Source organism: Microcaecilia unicolor, chromosome 11 (genome assembly GCF_901765095.1).
Source record: "Microcaecilia unicolor chromosome 11, aMicUni1.1, whole genome shotgun sequence".
In the NCBI taxonomy this organism is placed as follows: domain Eukaryota; kingdom Metazoa; phylum Chordata; class Amphibia; order Gymnophiona; family Siphonopidae; genus Microcaecilia; species Microcaecilia unicolor.
Window position 1 is genome coordinate 45,636,044 of NC_044041.1, and position 15,112 is coordinate 45,651,155.

Here is a 15,112-nt window from a genome sequence, read left to right on the forward strand (position 1 = left end):
GGGGGCAGAGCAAAGGTGTGACAGGGGGCGGGGTGAGGGTGTGAAAGGGGGCGGGTGTGAAAGGGGGTGGGGTGGGTGTGTGGTGGTGGCGGGGCATGTGTCCTCCTTTTTGGGGGACAAAAAATGTTAACCCTAACCCTAGGTGAACCTTCATCCTACTCCTCTCCCCCCCCCCCCCCCCCAACACACACAACCCCCCTTGAGATTTTGGTAGGTAAACTGAACAATCATACGTAGGTTTGTTAGATTCTTGATACACCACTTTTCTATGGTACAGCTAAAGTAGTTTACACATCACATGCAAGGTGGAATTCAGTAAATGGCGCCCAGTGTTAGGTGCCAGGAAGATTTTGTATTAAGCTAGCATTCTATAAAAGGTGCTTTGTACAGAGCATCTAGGTTAGCGCAAATTTCACGCCTAACTTTGGGCTCTGGATTTACACCTGCCAAAACCTGCTGCAATATTGACACCCATCTTAGTCACGGTAAGGACAACATTGTTTTACATTGAGCCTAAATCCTGGGAACACCCCTGATCCACCCATGGCCACGTCCCTTTGCATTTGTGCATGAGGGAAGCTAGGCACTCAGTTTACAGAATAGAGGTGTATGTCCATTAGGCACATGCCAATTAGTGCTCGTTATGGCCAATTATTGGTACTTTTCTCCAAATAAGTACCAATTTAGCACCAATTAGCTAATTGTTATGCACATAACTGACCCTACTCTGTGGGGGTTGGGCACCTAACTTTACGCTCCGTTCATAACTGACCCTATTCTATGATGGTTGGGCACCTAACTTTTTACGCTCCATTTATAGAATTTGAGGGTGAGTCCCTGGTGAGCTCACAATCTAATAAGTTTTGTACCTGGGGCAATGGAGGGTTAAGTGACTTGCTCAGGGTCACTCCAGTATCACTTTCAGAATGTTGCTGTAAAAATGCATAATTGCACATCAAAACTTCAGATATACAACACACACACACACATCTTCTCATGTCTAAAGCCTGTTTGCACAGGGAAAAGGCCTTATTTAAAATTGCTTGGGGGTTTTGACACGCATTAAGGGCCCTGTTTACAAAGGCATGCTAGTGTGTTTAGCACATGCTAACCGTGTAGATGCACACAATATTTCTGTGGGCATCTACGTGGTTAGCATGTGCTAAAAACGCTAGCGTGCCTTTATAAACAGAGCCCTAAAAATCTATTTTAAAATAATGTGTGAAATTGAAAAAATGTATGAAAATTAGGGAGACAATGCCAACTAAGGAAGTAGAACCCAGGCCTTCTGTGTGAAAGTATGTGGAACATTCACTGACCCATTGCCTAGCCCAAGTAAACTTGTGCGATTTGCTTATTTAAGCTAACTGGCATGCAGAACCTTGAAGAAAAGCGGGGAGATCCTTTCTGTCAAATTAAAAAGTAGAAGAAAACTGGGGCTACTTCCGCCTGTGCATTTATCTTGTCTGCTTGATGTAATGGGTTTGTTTGACTCTGTAAGATCAGGGGGTTTCCTCTTGTTATTATTTATTACTTTGGGTTTCACACAGTGAATATAAAATGAAAATTAGTTCCTCTCCTGTGACATTAATTAATCTCCCCCCAAGGAGCAAGCAGAGTACCATATGCTGTGGCGGATAAGGCTGAATCGGGCATGAAGATAACGGGACATATTGTGAAGCGTTTTTCTGTGTTAATTTTCTCTGCCTGAGGCAGTGCTATATTTGAAAGGGAGGACATTGTGATATTAATAAAATTTGGGGTCCCATTTAGGGTCATTTGATAAACTGCAGAATTTTCTTTTTGCTGTTTTTGTTAACGTTAGTGATTCCACGTCTGGAAAGTAGGTAAATTCAATTCAAAAGTCTGTTGCACAGACAGGTGATGTCTCGACCCTTTCATACACACAAAATATAAAAATACGGTTATTTCTTTCCCAAAATTCTATAAACATGCTTTTCTTAGAGTGAAACATTGCATGTTCAAATGATAGAATAGTGTCAGTTGCGCATACAACAATGTTAATTAAAAGCTAATTGGCGTTAATTGGTGCTAGTTAAGTTATGCTCCTAGGCCCTGATTATCAAATTACCCGTTCTGTTCCAAACAATGATGAAAAATTAGCTCCAGAACAGCAAGGGGAATTAAACCACCCCCGTACCTTGAAGAGATGGAGGAGGGTGTAGGACTCTCCGCCTTCCAGCGCTGCCTCTAAAATGGTGGCGCCCTGCTTAGTGCATCCTGGGATGCACTGGGCAGTGCTTCCCTACCATATAAGGGAGTTATTATATGGTAGGGAAGCCGTGCCCAGCACATCCCAGGATGTACAGAGCAGGGTGCTGCCATTTTGGAGGAAGAACTGGAAGGAGGAGGGAGTGCTACTCTCTCCTATATCTCTTCAAGGTTTGGGTGGAGGGCACTAGACCACTGGGGGGGGGGGTCTGGAAGTCCACAGGACCTCTAGCCCTCTCTGTCCATGAGGGGGGTTGGGGGGGGCTGAAGGTCCACCAGACCTCCTGCCCCCCCATGCTGGGTAGCTTTTAGGGGGGCTTCTTGGCCCAGGGTGAGATAGGGAGGCCTTTCTAGCATGCAGATGCATCATGGATGAAATCAAGCTGTTTGAACATCATGGACTCATGGGCAAATGCATTTCAACTAAAACTCAGCAAAGAAAAAACACAATGTCTTGCCCTCTCATCCCAACACAACATGGACAACCCCACAAGCATCGACACCCCAGGTCTCATATCCAGGTAGTAGTCGGCACCAATTATCCAGGACTATTTTAAAACACCTACATGAAAGGTCAACTGCGGAGTTTAAATATTGACCTGAGTATTTCTATTAAACCACCTTCTTCCTCTGTCTTCACCTGCCCAGGGACTGTGTGGCAGTATCGCCAGGTTAAGAAATAGGGATTTATTCATGATTCTATATACAGGAACAGAATGGGATGAAGTCCAGTTTGAATAAGGTGCTGAGTATTCTCCTGAGTCTCCTATTTGACAGTACAAGATATAAATCCCTGAGCCAGGAGACAAATGTTAATTGTTTCTGAGTGTAACCATTTGCCATAAATGGTCCTTCATTGCATTACTCTTGTTTTCCTTTGTGTGTGTGTGTGTGTGTCTCTCTCTCCCTTGTTTTTGTGAAGGAGTCACTTAGAAGCTGCTGGCCACAGATGTGTCCTGAAGGATGCTACTAGCTTTGGAAGCCCAGCAGAAGTAGCAGACCTTATCGCTGAAGAAAACTTTGACGTGGCATTAGCCATACACCTTTATAAAGGAGGAAGACTTCTGCTAGGTAATCTGTTACTTGACTTGCAAACAATCCCTTCCCTACCCCCCACACACTGTCATGGGCTGATGCTCAGAACGCCCACTGTCAAGCCAACCGCGCAGAACCCATACTGCCAGAACAGCGCAGAAAAGTAGTTTGCTAATGCTCAAAGGAAACTTTATTCAAATTATATGTAAAAGCGAAAGCAAGGGGGTGGAATGGGCTTTATGCATGCGCAGAAGAGTTTCACGGTAAGCTCGGCTCTTGTGCACATACACCAGGCAAACCCGAAAATGAAGCACACTTTGGTATAAACTTTTCAATTTTATTTTATTTGATTATTTTTTTTACTTGGAAGGCTTATATTTAAGCGCAGGAAACAGGTGGGTTTGCTCTGACTTGCACATATTCATCTCTCATTACCAGTGGTGTAGCAATGGGGGGGCACGGGGGCCTGGGCCCCGCCAAAACTGGATCTTTGCCCCTGGTTTGGCTGGCGGGGGTCCCCATCCCCTGCCAGCTGAAGCGTATTTTCCAGCACCGGTCTCCAGCGCCGCCTCATTCGCTGTTATAAGTACATAAGTAATGCCATACTGGGAAAAGACCAAGGGTCCATCGAGCCCAGCATCCTGTCCAAGACAGCGGCCAATCCAGGCCAAGGGCACCTGGCAAGCTTCCCAAATGTACAAACATTCTATACATGTTATTCCTGGAATTTTGGATTTTTCCAAGTCCGTTTAGTAGCGGTTTATGGACTTGTCCTTTAGGAAACCGTCCAACCCCTTTTTAAACTCTGCTAAGCTAACCGCCTTCACCACTTTCTCCGGCAACGAATTCCAGAGTTTAATTACACGTTGGGTGAAGAAAAATTTTCTCCGATTTGTTTTAAATTTACTACACTGTAGTTTCATCGCATGCCCCCTAGTCCTAGTATTTTTGGAAAGCATGAACAGACGCTTCACATCCACCTGTTCCACTCCACTCATTATTTTATATACCTCTATCATGTCTCCCCTCAGCCGTCTCTTCTCCAAGCTGTATAGCCCTAGCCTCCTTAGTCTTTCTTCATAGGGAAGTCGTCCCATCCCCGCTATCATTTTAGTCGCCCTTCGCTGCACCTTTTCCAATTCTACTATATCTTTCTTGAGATGCGGCGACCAGAATTGAACACAATACTCAAGGTGCAGTCGCCAGGGGCGTATCTGACCTGCGGCGGTAGGGGGGGCCAGGGCCAGAGTGAGGGGGCACATTATAGCCCCCCCCCCCCGCCGCCGCCGCCGCCGCCATTGCCGATCCCCCTCCCCCCAGCCGCTGCCATTGCCAACCCTCCCCCTCCGTTGCTCGCCTACCTTCGCTGGCGGGGGACCCCAACCCCCGCCAGCCGAGGTCCGCGTCCTCCTGCCGCTGCCGCTGCCTTTGGTCCTTTCATTTTTCCATTGAAGCTGGCGCCGCCGACGACGAAAAAGTTTCTTTTGAATCTGACGTCGCTGCACGTTGCACGTTGTACGTGCAGGACGTCAGACTCAGAAACAATTTCTGAGTCTGACGTCCTGCACGTACAACGTGCAGCGACGTCAGATTCAAAAGAAACTTTCGTCGGCGCCAGCTTCAATGGAAAAATGAAAGGACCAAAGGCAGCCGGCAGCGGCAGGAGGACGCGGACCTCGGCTGGCGGGGGTTGGGGTCCCCCGCCAGCGAAGGTAGGCGAGCAACGGAGGGGGAGGGTTGGCAGCGGTAGGGGGGGCCAGGGCGAAATCTGCGGGGGCCCAGGCCCCTGAGGCCCCACGCAGATACGCCCCTGGCGGTCGCACCATGGAGCGATACAACGGCATTATAACATCCTCACACCTGTTTTCCATACCTTTCCTAATAATACCCAACATTCTATTCGCTTTCTTAGCCGCAGCAGCACACTGAGCAGAAGGTTTCAGTGTGTTATCGACGACGACACCCAGATCCCTTTCTTGGTCCGTAACTCCTAACGTGGAACCTTGCATGACGTAGCTATAATTCGGGTTCTTTTTTCCCACATGCATCACCTTGCACTTGCTCACATTAAACATCATCTGCCATTTAGCCGCCCAGTCTCCCAGTCTCGTAAGGTCCTCTTGTAATTTTTCACAATCCTGTCGTGATTTAACGACTTTGAATAACTTTGTGTCATCAGCAAATTTAATTACCTCGCTAGTTACTCCCATCTCTAGATCATTTATAAATATATTAAAAAGCAGCGGTCCTAGCACGGACCCCTGAGGAACCCCACTAACTACCCTTCTCCATTGTGAATACTGCCCATTTAACCCCACTCTCTGTTTCCTATCCTTCAACCAGTTTTTAATCCACAATAGGACATTTCCTCCTATCCCATGACCCTCCAATTTCCTCTGTAGCCTTTCATGAGGTACCTTGTCAACGCCTTTTGAAAATCCAGATACACAATATCAACCGACTCCCCTTTGTCCACATGTTTGTTCACTCCTTCAAAGAATTGAAGTAAATTGGTCAGGCAAGATTTCCCCACACAAAAGCCATGCTGACTTGGTCTCAGTAATCCATGTTCTCGGATGTGCTCTGTAATTTTGTTTTTAATAATAGCCTCTACCATTTTCCCAGGCACCGATGTCAGACTCACCGGTCTATAATTTCCCGGATCTCCCCTGGAGCCTTTTTTAAAAATGGGCGTTACATTGGCCACCCTCCAATCTTCCGGTACCACGCTCGATTTTAAGGATAAGTTGCATATCACTAGCAGTAGCTCCGCAAGCTCGTTTTTCAGTTCTATCAGTACTCTAGGATGAATACCATCCGGTCCAGGAGATTTGCTACTCTTCAGTTTGCCGAACTGCCCCATTACGTCCTCCAGGTTTACCGTGAAGTCAGTAAGTTTCTCCGACTCGTCCGCTTGAAATACCATTTCCGACACCGTTATCCCACCCAAATCTTCCTCGGTGAAGACCGAAGCAAAGAATTCGTTCAGTCTCTCCGCTACGTCTTTGTCTTCCTTGATCGCCCCTTTTACCCCTCGGTCATCCAGCGGCCCAACCGATTCTTTTGCCGGCTTCCTGCTTTTAATATACCGAAAAAAATTTTTACTATGTTTTTTTGCCTCTAATGCTATCTTTTTTTCATACTCCCTCTTGGCCTTCTTAATCTGCGCCTTGCATTTGCTTTGACACTCCTTATGCTGTTTCTTGTTATTTTCAGACGGTTCCTTCTTCCATTTTCTGAAGGCGTTTCTTTTAGCCCTAATAGCTTCCTTCACCTCACTTTTCAACCAGGCCGGGTGTCTTTTGGACTTCCGTCTTTCTTTTCTAATTCGCGGAATATGTATGGCCTGGGCCTCCAGGATGGTATTTTTGAACAGCGTCCACGCCTGTTGTACAGTTTTTACTCTCTCAGTTGCCCCCCTAAGTTTTTTTTTTACCGTTCTTCTCATTTTATCATAGTCTCCTTTTTTAAAGTTAAACGCTAACGTATTTGACTTTCTGTGTACAGTTACTTCAAGGTCGATGTCAAAACTGATCATATTATGGTCACTGTTATCAAGCGGCCCCAGTACCATAACGTCTCTCACCAGATCATGCGCTCCACTAAGGACCAAGTCTAGAATTTTTCCTTCTCTCGTCGGCTCCTGCACCAGTTGCTCCATAAAGCTGTCCTTGATTTCATCAAGGAATTGTATCTCTGTAGCGTGTCCCGATGTTACATTTACCCAGTCTATATTTGGATAATTGAAGTCACCCATTATTATCACATTGCCCATTTTGTTCGCGTCTCTGATTTTCTTTTATCATTTCTGTGTCTACCTGCTCATCCTGGCGAGGCAGACGGTAGTACACTCCTATCACCATTTTTTTCCCTTTTATACATGGAATTTCAACCCACAGTGATTCAAAGGTGTGATTTGTGTCCTGCTGAATTTGTAATCTATCTGAGTCAAGGCTCTCGTTAATATACAATGCTACCCCTCCACCAGTCCGGTCCACCCTATCATTACGATATACTTTGTACCCTGGTATGACAGTGTCCCACTGGTTATCCTCCTTCCACCAGGTCTCAGTAATGCCTATTATATCCAATTTTTCATTTAGTGCAATATATTCCAACTCTCCCATCTTATTTCTTAGACTCCTAGCATTTGCATATAGACATTTCAGAGTATGTTTGTTGTTCTTATTTGCATGATGCTTAGTACCCGACACTACTGATTTGACATCTTTTGTCTGATCTTTAGTTGTATTTAAGGGCACCTGGCCTACCACGGTCTGTTGTGTAACCTCACTATCCAGAAACCCTATCTTCCCTGTTTGTGAGGTATCTTTGCAAGATACCTTTTCCCGAACCATGCGCTTTAGAGCGACTGTCGGCCTTCCCCCCATTTCTAGTTTAAAAGCTGCTCTATCTCCTTTTTAAATGCCGACGTCAGCAGCCTGGTCCCACCCTGGTTAAGGTGGAGCCCATCCTTTCGGAATAGGCTCCCCTTTCCCCAGAATGTTGCCCAGTTCCTAACAAATCTAAAACCCTCCTCCCTGCACCATCGTCTCATCCACGCATTGAGACTCTGGAGCTCTGCCTGTCTCTTGGGCCCTGCACGTGGAACAGGTAGCATTTCAGAAAATGCTACCCTAGAGGATCTGGATTTGAGCTTTCTACCTAAGAGCCTAAATTTGGCTTCCAGAACCTCTCTCCCACATTTTCCTATGTCATTGGTACCCACATGTACCAAGACAGCAGACTCCTCCCCAGCACTATCTAAAATCCTATCTAGGTGACGCGTGAGGTCCGCCACCTTCGCACCAGGCAGGCAAGTCACCAGGCGATCCTCTTCCCCTCATATCCGGCACGTGCGTTTTAGTGAAACTGAACAAGCACGCATGCTCAATTTCATTAAAATGAGTATGCCTGGCATGACATAAGGGGAAGAGAAAGCAGAGCAGGAAATGTGGCGGCGCTGGAAAACGCGCTTCAGCTGGCAGAGGTTGGGGACCCCCACCAGCCAAGGTATGTGTAGCAGCAGCGGCGGTGGGTAGGTGGAGGGCGGCAAGGTGGCGATGGGGGGGGGGGTGGCAGGGAGTGGGACCAAAATGCGCCCCCTCACTTTGGGCTCTGGCCTCCTCCCACCTCGAAGTCTTGCTACGCCCCTGCTCACTACCAGTGCTTAGGGGCTTGCACAGGCTTCCTTCTGCTTCCAAATAAAATTTAAAAAAATAACAGAGTTTTAAGAAAGAATCATGCTCCGAGCTGGCACTAGGTTTTCAGCGATAAGGGTGGCTTTGTTTTGAGCGCTGTTCTCTGAGCATTGGGAGGGAATAGGAAATAACCTCATTTAACATCCATTTGACTATATTTGCATTCTGTTTTCACTAATCTTTGGCATTATTATTATTTGTTACATTTGTATCCCACATTTTCCCACCTTTTGCAGGCTCAATGTGGCTTACATATAACCATTAACGAAGTTAGCTGATTACGGTCTGAACAAATACATGGTATGAATGAATACAAAGTGATATTGTGGTAGAATGAGGTACAAGTATGGTAGGTACAGTTGGGGGGAACTTAGAGAGGGAAAGGGGGAAGAAGAGTCAGGTAATGTTCGTTACGGTCTTTGGTTGCATTGTGTCGCAAGTGAACAGGCATTTTTATGTTGGGTCGGTGGGGTATGAAGAGCATACCCCACCGATTCGACCCCTAAAAGAGCCATAACTTCATAAGCACTGCATGGAAGAAAGACAAGTGGATTAGCTTTTATATCAGAAAATGAATATTGAGTTTGGAACGTGAAATAATTTAGTGTCGGCCCAGCCAGTTACACTGTAGCAGATATACAATCCATATGTAATAACCATCAAATTAGAACACAGGGGGCCTGATATTCAGCCAGCGGTAGCAGTGCTTTTGTTGTCCGCTGCCGGCATTAACCTAGATAGTCAATGCAGGGCCGTTTCCGCTGACCAGCATTGAATATCCGGGGGTTTCTTAACCGCTAAATAGTTAACTGGTTATGCTATTATTCAGCGTTAACCGGTTAACGTTTTAGTGGTTAAAGATAAGACGGCTATTAATGCAGTCAAGTTAAAGTTATCTGCTTAGGCACCGAATATTGGTGCCTAACCAGATAAGCCATGCGATATAATCAGTTATGCGCTAGGTGCTAACCTTCAATATTCAGCAGAAATAACTGCTTATCTCCTGCTGAATATTAGTGGTTACATGCTGGTATGCTATTTAAACAGTCAGCGGCCACGTCTGGCCGGTTAAATGGCTTTGGATACCCGGGGGCAGTGGTTTTCTAATACAATGCTTCTTTGCTCTCTGCTGGAGGCATGCTTAACCAGTTGGATTTTCAAGATTATTACAATGAATGTGCGTGAAAGAGATATGGGTCTCCAATATATGGAAAAAAAATCTAAATATATCTCTGGATTAATTATAAAAACTTTATTTTAAACTACAAAACATTCTCACACACAATTATGCTAAAACTAAATAGAAAACACACATCAACCAGTACCCCATAAATATCTATATGGCTTCCATATCTCTACTAACTCCTTCTAAATGATGAAAATCATACAAATAACACATTTATCTGCAATGTTCTAAAATGTTCCAAATACAAGCATCCTCAATTGAAAAAAAATATGTAGCAAAGTGTAACAATCCTTCAAGAGTAGCAATCCTCCAGTACGAATCTCAAGTGCTGAATCAAATAGTGATGCTTGATAAATCTCCTTTATCTAATCCCTTGAAATCCTGACTGACTAGGTGAGCCTCCTGGAGAGGATTGAGAAGCACTTTTCTCATGGCTTTGTTTCTTGACTTTAAGCACCGATATTTCATATTTGTATTTAAAAATATATATATAAGTAAACGTTTGATGCAAGGACTGTACCCTGTCACAATTAATTTCACTGTTCAAGTCTGTGTTTACTTACAACTTTTAAACCAGAGGTTCTCAACGCTGTCCTCGGGACACACCTAGCCAGTAAGGTTTTCAGAATAACCACAGTGAACGTGCATGAGATAATTTGCATATGCTACCTGCATTGTATGCAAATTTGTCTCATGGATATTCATTGTGGGTGTCCTGAGGACTGGGTTGAGAACCTCTGTTTTAAACTAATGTAGAAAAAACCTCCAAAACATTTATGGGTGGATTTGATCCATTTATTCCAAAGCACAATAAATGCAGTTTTATAACTGAGTGCATGCAGTTTTCTGCTTCCTGGAAACAGACAAAGCAGATCAGTAGTAGATACAAACAAATTTTTATTGTAGAAATTCAAACCAAAACAATGCCCGACACAGGCCATGTTTCACCCATAAAGGGGCTGCATCACTGGCTGTATAGTGTATATAAAGGTCTTCACCAGCAAAGAATTTAATACCCTTTGGAATAAAACACCATAGCAGATAAAAAACACTGCTACACAGTTGTCTAAATGTTCTCCAGGAGATGGCGGTGTTCTCACAGATGCATAGTATTATTGATGCTATGGTATCTTATCCAAAAGGATATTAATTTCTTTGGTGGTGAAGATCTTTGCATACATTGTATAGCCCCTGATGCAGCCCCTTCATGGGCGAAACATGGCCTGTGTCGAGCATTGTATTGGTTTGATTTTCTACAATAAAGATTTGTTTATATCTAATACTGATCTGCTTTGTCTGTTTCCATGTTGCAGATCGGCTGCCCTGTGGCTTCGTGGGACCATTTTGTGCAATTTATGCATGCATATGCACCAGTTAGTGCCACTTACATGCCCAAATGCACTATATGAATATCAGGCCCCCTGTGTTCTATGGAGCGGAGGAGTAGCCTAGTGGTTAGTGCAGTGGACTTTGATCCTGGGGAACTGAGTTCAATTCCCACTGCGGTTCCTTGTGACTCTGGGCAAGTCACTTAACCCTCCATTGCCCCTGATACAAAATAAATACCTGAATATATGTAAACCGCTTTGAATGTAGTTGCAAAAACCTCAGAAAGGCAGTATATCAAAGTCCCATTTCCCTTTCCCTATTTGAGATTCTACATGGAATGTTGCTGTTGCTACTATTTGAGATTCTGGAATGTTGCTACTATTTGAGATTCTACATGGAATATTGCTTTTCCACTAGCAACATTCCATGTAGAAGCCTGCCCTTGCAGATCAGCAATGCGGCCGCGCAGGCTTCTTTCTGTCAGTCTGACGTCCTGCATGTACGTGCAGGACGTCAGACTCACAGAAACAGAAGCCTGCGCGGCCGCGTTGCTGATCTGCAAGGGCAGGCTTCTACATGGAATGTTGCTAGTGGAGGAGTAGCCTAGTGGTTAGTGCAGTGGACTTTGATCCTGGGGAACTGAGTTCCATTCCCACTGCAGCTCCTTGTGTCTCTGGGCAAGTCACTTAACCCTCCATTGCCCCTGGTACAAAATAAGTACCTGAATATATGTAAATCGCTTTGAATGTAGTTGCAAAAACCTCAGAAACGCGGTATATCAAGTCCCATTTTCCTTTATCTTTCTCTTTCCCCCTTTCCCTATATGCTGTTCTTTAAGGTGGCGCATAAGTGCAAGGGAGGTTTACACCTGGGCAGAGCATGGGTGGGCCATGTGCACAGCACCAACTTATACATGAAAAGTATAGAATAGTATAAGTTGCACATGCTGCATGGCACAGTTAGGTGCACCAATATGTGCCAGCCATGGAACTGGCTTAAGTGGTCATGCCTAAATATAGGTGCGTTGATGCCAACTTGCACTAGTATTCTAAAACAGAATCTTGCCACCAAGATGCCATTATAAATTGGCACTCAGTACGCGGCATTGAGGCACCAGGTTTTAGAATTGCTGCAAATAACCATTTTGCAAATATTCACCAATCTGATGCCAACTTTGTCACGTGGCACATAGATTTGGCACCTGCCCTGTTAAAACTGGCATAGATCCAATAAATGTGAAGTCAGGGCCACTGCAAAAGGTGGCAAGCAGAGCATTAAGCCAAAGGGAACAGGGGTGGGTATGGAGGTAGGAAAGTGTTCCTCCTCAAGGCCGTGCCTAGGGTCTCCGGCGCCCCCCTGCAGTTGGCTCCGCTCCGCCCCCCCCCCCCCCGAAAACGATCGCTACACTACCCGCCTTCTCCCCAGATCCTTTTTCTTTTTTTTAATTTACCTCTGTCCGGCGGCAGCGTAGCGTTAGTGAGAAGGAGGTGGCGCTCCCCCGCTCCGACGTGTCAGTCTTCCCTTCGATCAGTGTCCCGCCTTCTTCTGACGTTATTTCTGATGTCAGAAGAAGGCGAAACTGAGCGAAGGGAAGACTGACACGTCGGGGCGGGGGAGCGCCGCCTTCTCACTAACGCTACGCTGTCGCCGGACAGAGGTAAATTTAAACAAACAAAAAAGGAAAAGGATCTGGGGAGAAGAGGGCGAGGTAAGCATGGTGCGGCGGGGCGCCCCCCAGAGGATGGCGCCCTCCTGCCATGTTTACCTCGCTTACCGTGTTGGCACGGCCCTGTTCCTCCTGTTTCATTAGGTTTGTGAGTCTGCAGGCACAGGTGCTGTAAAGGGAAGTGGCCCTTATCCTGCAGATGCTGTGGGTTGGGTCATTTACAATCGGGTTGAGTTTGAAAACCCGTTTTCACTTCCTCTGTATTAATTAAATCTTTACTTACTGGGTTAGATTTTCAAGATAACGGGATTTTGATTTCCTTTAGCAGACACTGACACCTGGTTGCAGCACATGTTCTTCTGACACCTGTCATGTTGTTCAGATTTATATTTCACTTTGAAAGAGAAGTAACTGAGATTTGGGATTAATTTTTTTAGCACACATTCTAAGCTTTGTAACCAGACTGAAAGTAACCAAGGGAACTGCTTTACCATTCATTATCTAAAATCTGCCCTGTGTCACCCTGACAGAGGGTGTAGAGAGTTTAAAAATGACACTGGGGAAGGCAACAGCAAACCACTCCATCTGCCAAAAAAACATCTCACACGTGGTGGCCCTCTAAGTTGTTTGCAAGGTTGTACTCACACACAGGGGAATACCTTTACCTTTCTTTTAACATTACACGTAAGTGTATGAGAATATTAAGTGGAGGAGTGGCCTAGTGGTTAGAGTGGTGGACTTTGGTCCTGGGGAATTGGGTTCGATTCCCACTGCAGGCACAGGCAGCTCCTTGTGACTCTGGGCAATCCACTTAACCCTCCATTGCCCCAGATACAAATAAGTACCTAAGCCGCATTGAGCCTGCCATGAGTGGGAAAGCACAGGGTACAAAAAAAAAAACCTATGTAGCACTAGACTGCTGTAGAAGTTTTCCTTGTAGCACATGTCCTGGTGTCTTCTAGGACTAGTCCAGCTCTGCTCTTTGTCAAAACAAGGTCCAGGAGGTTTATTCCAAAGTGAAACTTGTCTCTGATTTGTTTGGGTTTTAAAGGCCTGTAATTAACTGCTATCAATTTGCCATTAGTTTAACAAGCTGTAAAGCTGATAATTTAATTGTGTTTTGCAGGGCTTACAATGCCCTTGCCTTGCTTTTAGAAACTAGTTTAAAGATGTTCGTTAACTGTTGCCATAATTAGATAAAAATAGAGTTTATCATGAGAGCTGCAATGTACTGAAAAAAGGGCGACAAACTATCAAAATAAACTCTTTTACTAAACCTTTTTCCAAAAGACACAGAGGCTGATGCAGAAAGCTACCGTGAGCTCAGTTGCATGGTTACCATGGGGTATAAGTGCATGTTACTGGCTGAACATCACAGTAACAGGGTTGACTGCTGGTTTAATTGATGCTCCATACATATCCACATATTGCATTTAAATGAATGCCTATGAGGCTATTAACTGAGGTAGGAGCGATGTCCACTCGTTCATGCCTCCAGCACCATCATCTTCAAAATGGATGCACCCAACCCTGCACAGTGCATCCTGGGATGCACCAGGAGAGTTCTGTCTGCCATATAAGGGAAAATTCCCTTATATAGCAGACTGGACCCACCCACTGCATCCCAGCATGCACCATGCAGAGCTGGGCACTGCCATTTTGAAGATGGTGGCACTAGAAGCATGAACAAGTGGGCGTTGCTCCTGCCTCGTTTAAAGGGCAGATCTGGGGGAGTTGGGTGAGGGTTTGGGTGGTGGGAGGGTCTCCACGACACTGGGGACTCTTTTTTTTTTTTTTTTTAGTTTTATTTTTTAAAGTCAAGTCAGGTCAAGTGGGAAGAGGGGCGAGAGAGAGGGGTGCCACTAGACCCCATGACAATTTTATTGAGTCAGGGGAGGGGTGCCACTGGACATCAGGACATTTTAAAGTTTTGGAGGGGGGAGGTGCTGCTCTCAGCTCTGGTCCCGCCCTCATTTCCTGTTTCCGCAAGGGCGGGACCAGAGCTGAGAGAGAGAGAAGGAAAAACTGAACTAAGGGCCCGAGCCTGCACGCTTTTTATCGCTGCTGCCGGCCGCCTTAACTCCGACAAGGTAAGTCAAGATGACTTTTAAAATTCGGAGGGAGGGGCCTGGAACTCGAAGGGAGGGACGATGACCCTGGAACTCGGAGGGGGGGACGACCCTGGAACTTGAGGGAGGGAACGAACTTCCGGTGGATGAAATATTGGGGGTGTTCGAGCACCCACAGCAGCCACGGAGTTGGCGCCTATGACTGGATATTCAGTGCCGGTAACTGGAAATGCCTGGCATTGAATACCCAGGCTCAGCGCTGACTACAAGAGGCAGCCCAGCTACCTTCCATGGTCTGAATATTGGGCCCTATGAGAGCGGTTTGATACTGCTTATTTTGTTATTGAAATAATCTTGTGTTTGACACTGGGATTTGCTGTATCTTTCTACCCCT

The 15,112-nt window shown here is 45.6% G+C and overlaps 1 protein-coding gene across 1 annotated transcript in view; it reads left to right on the plus strand.

The window, feature by feature from the left end:
* Positions 1 to 15,112, plus strand: part of GLT1D1 (glycosyltransferase 1 domain containing 1) — a 122,046-nt gene that overhangs the window by 20,297 nt on the left and 86,637 nt on the right. Inside the window, exon 2 of the mRNA XM_030219059.1 lies at positions 3,155 to 3,303. Within this exon, the coding sequence (XP_030074919.1) occupies positions 3,155 to 3,303 (149 nt within the window). The remainder of the gene's footprint in view (positions 1 to 3,154; positions 3,304 to 15,112) is intronic.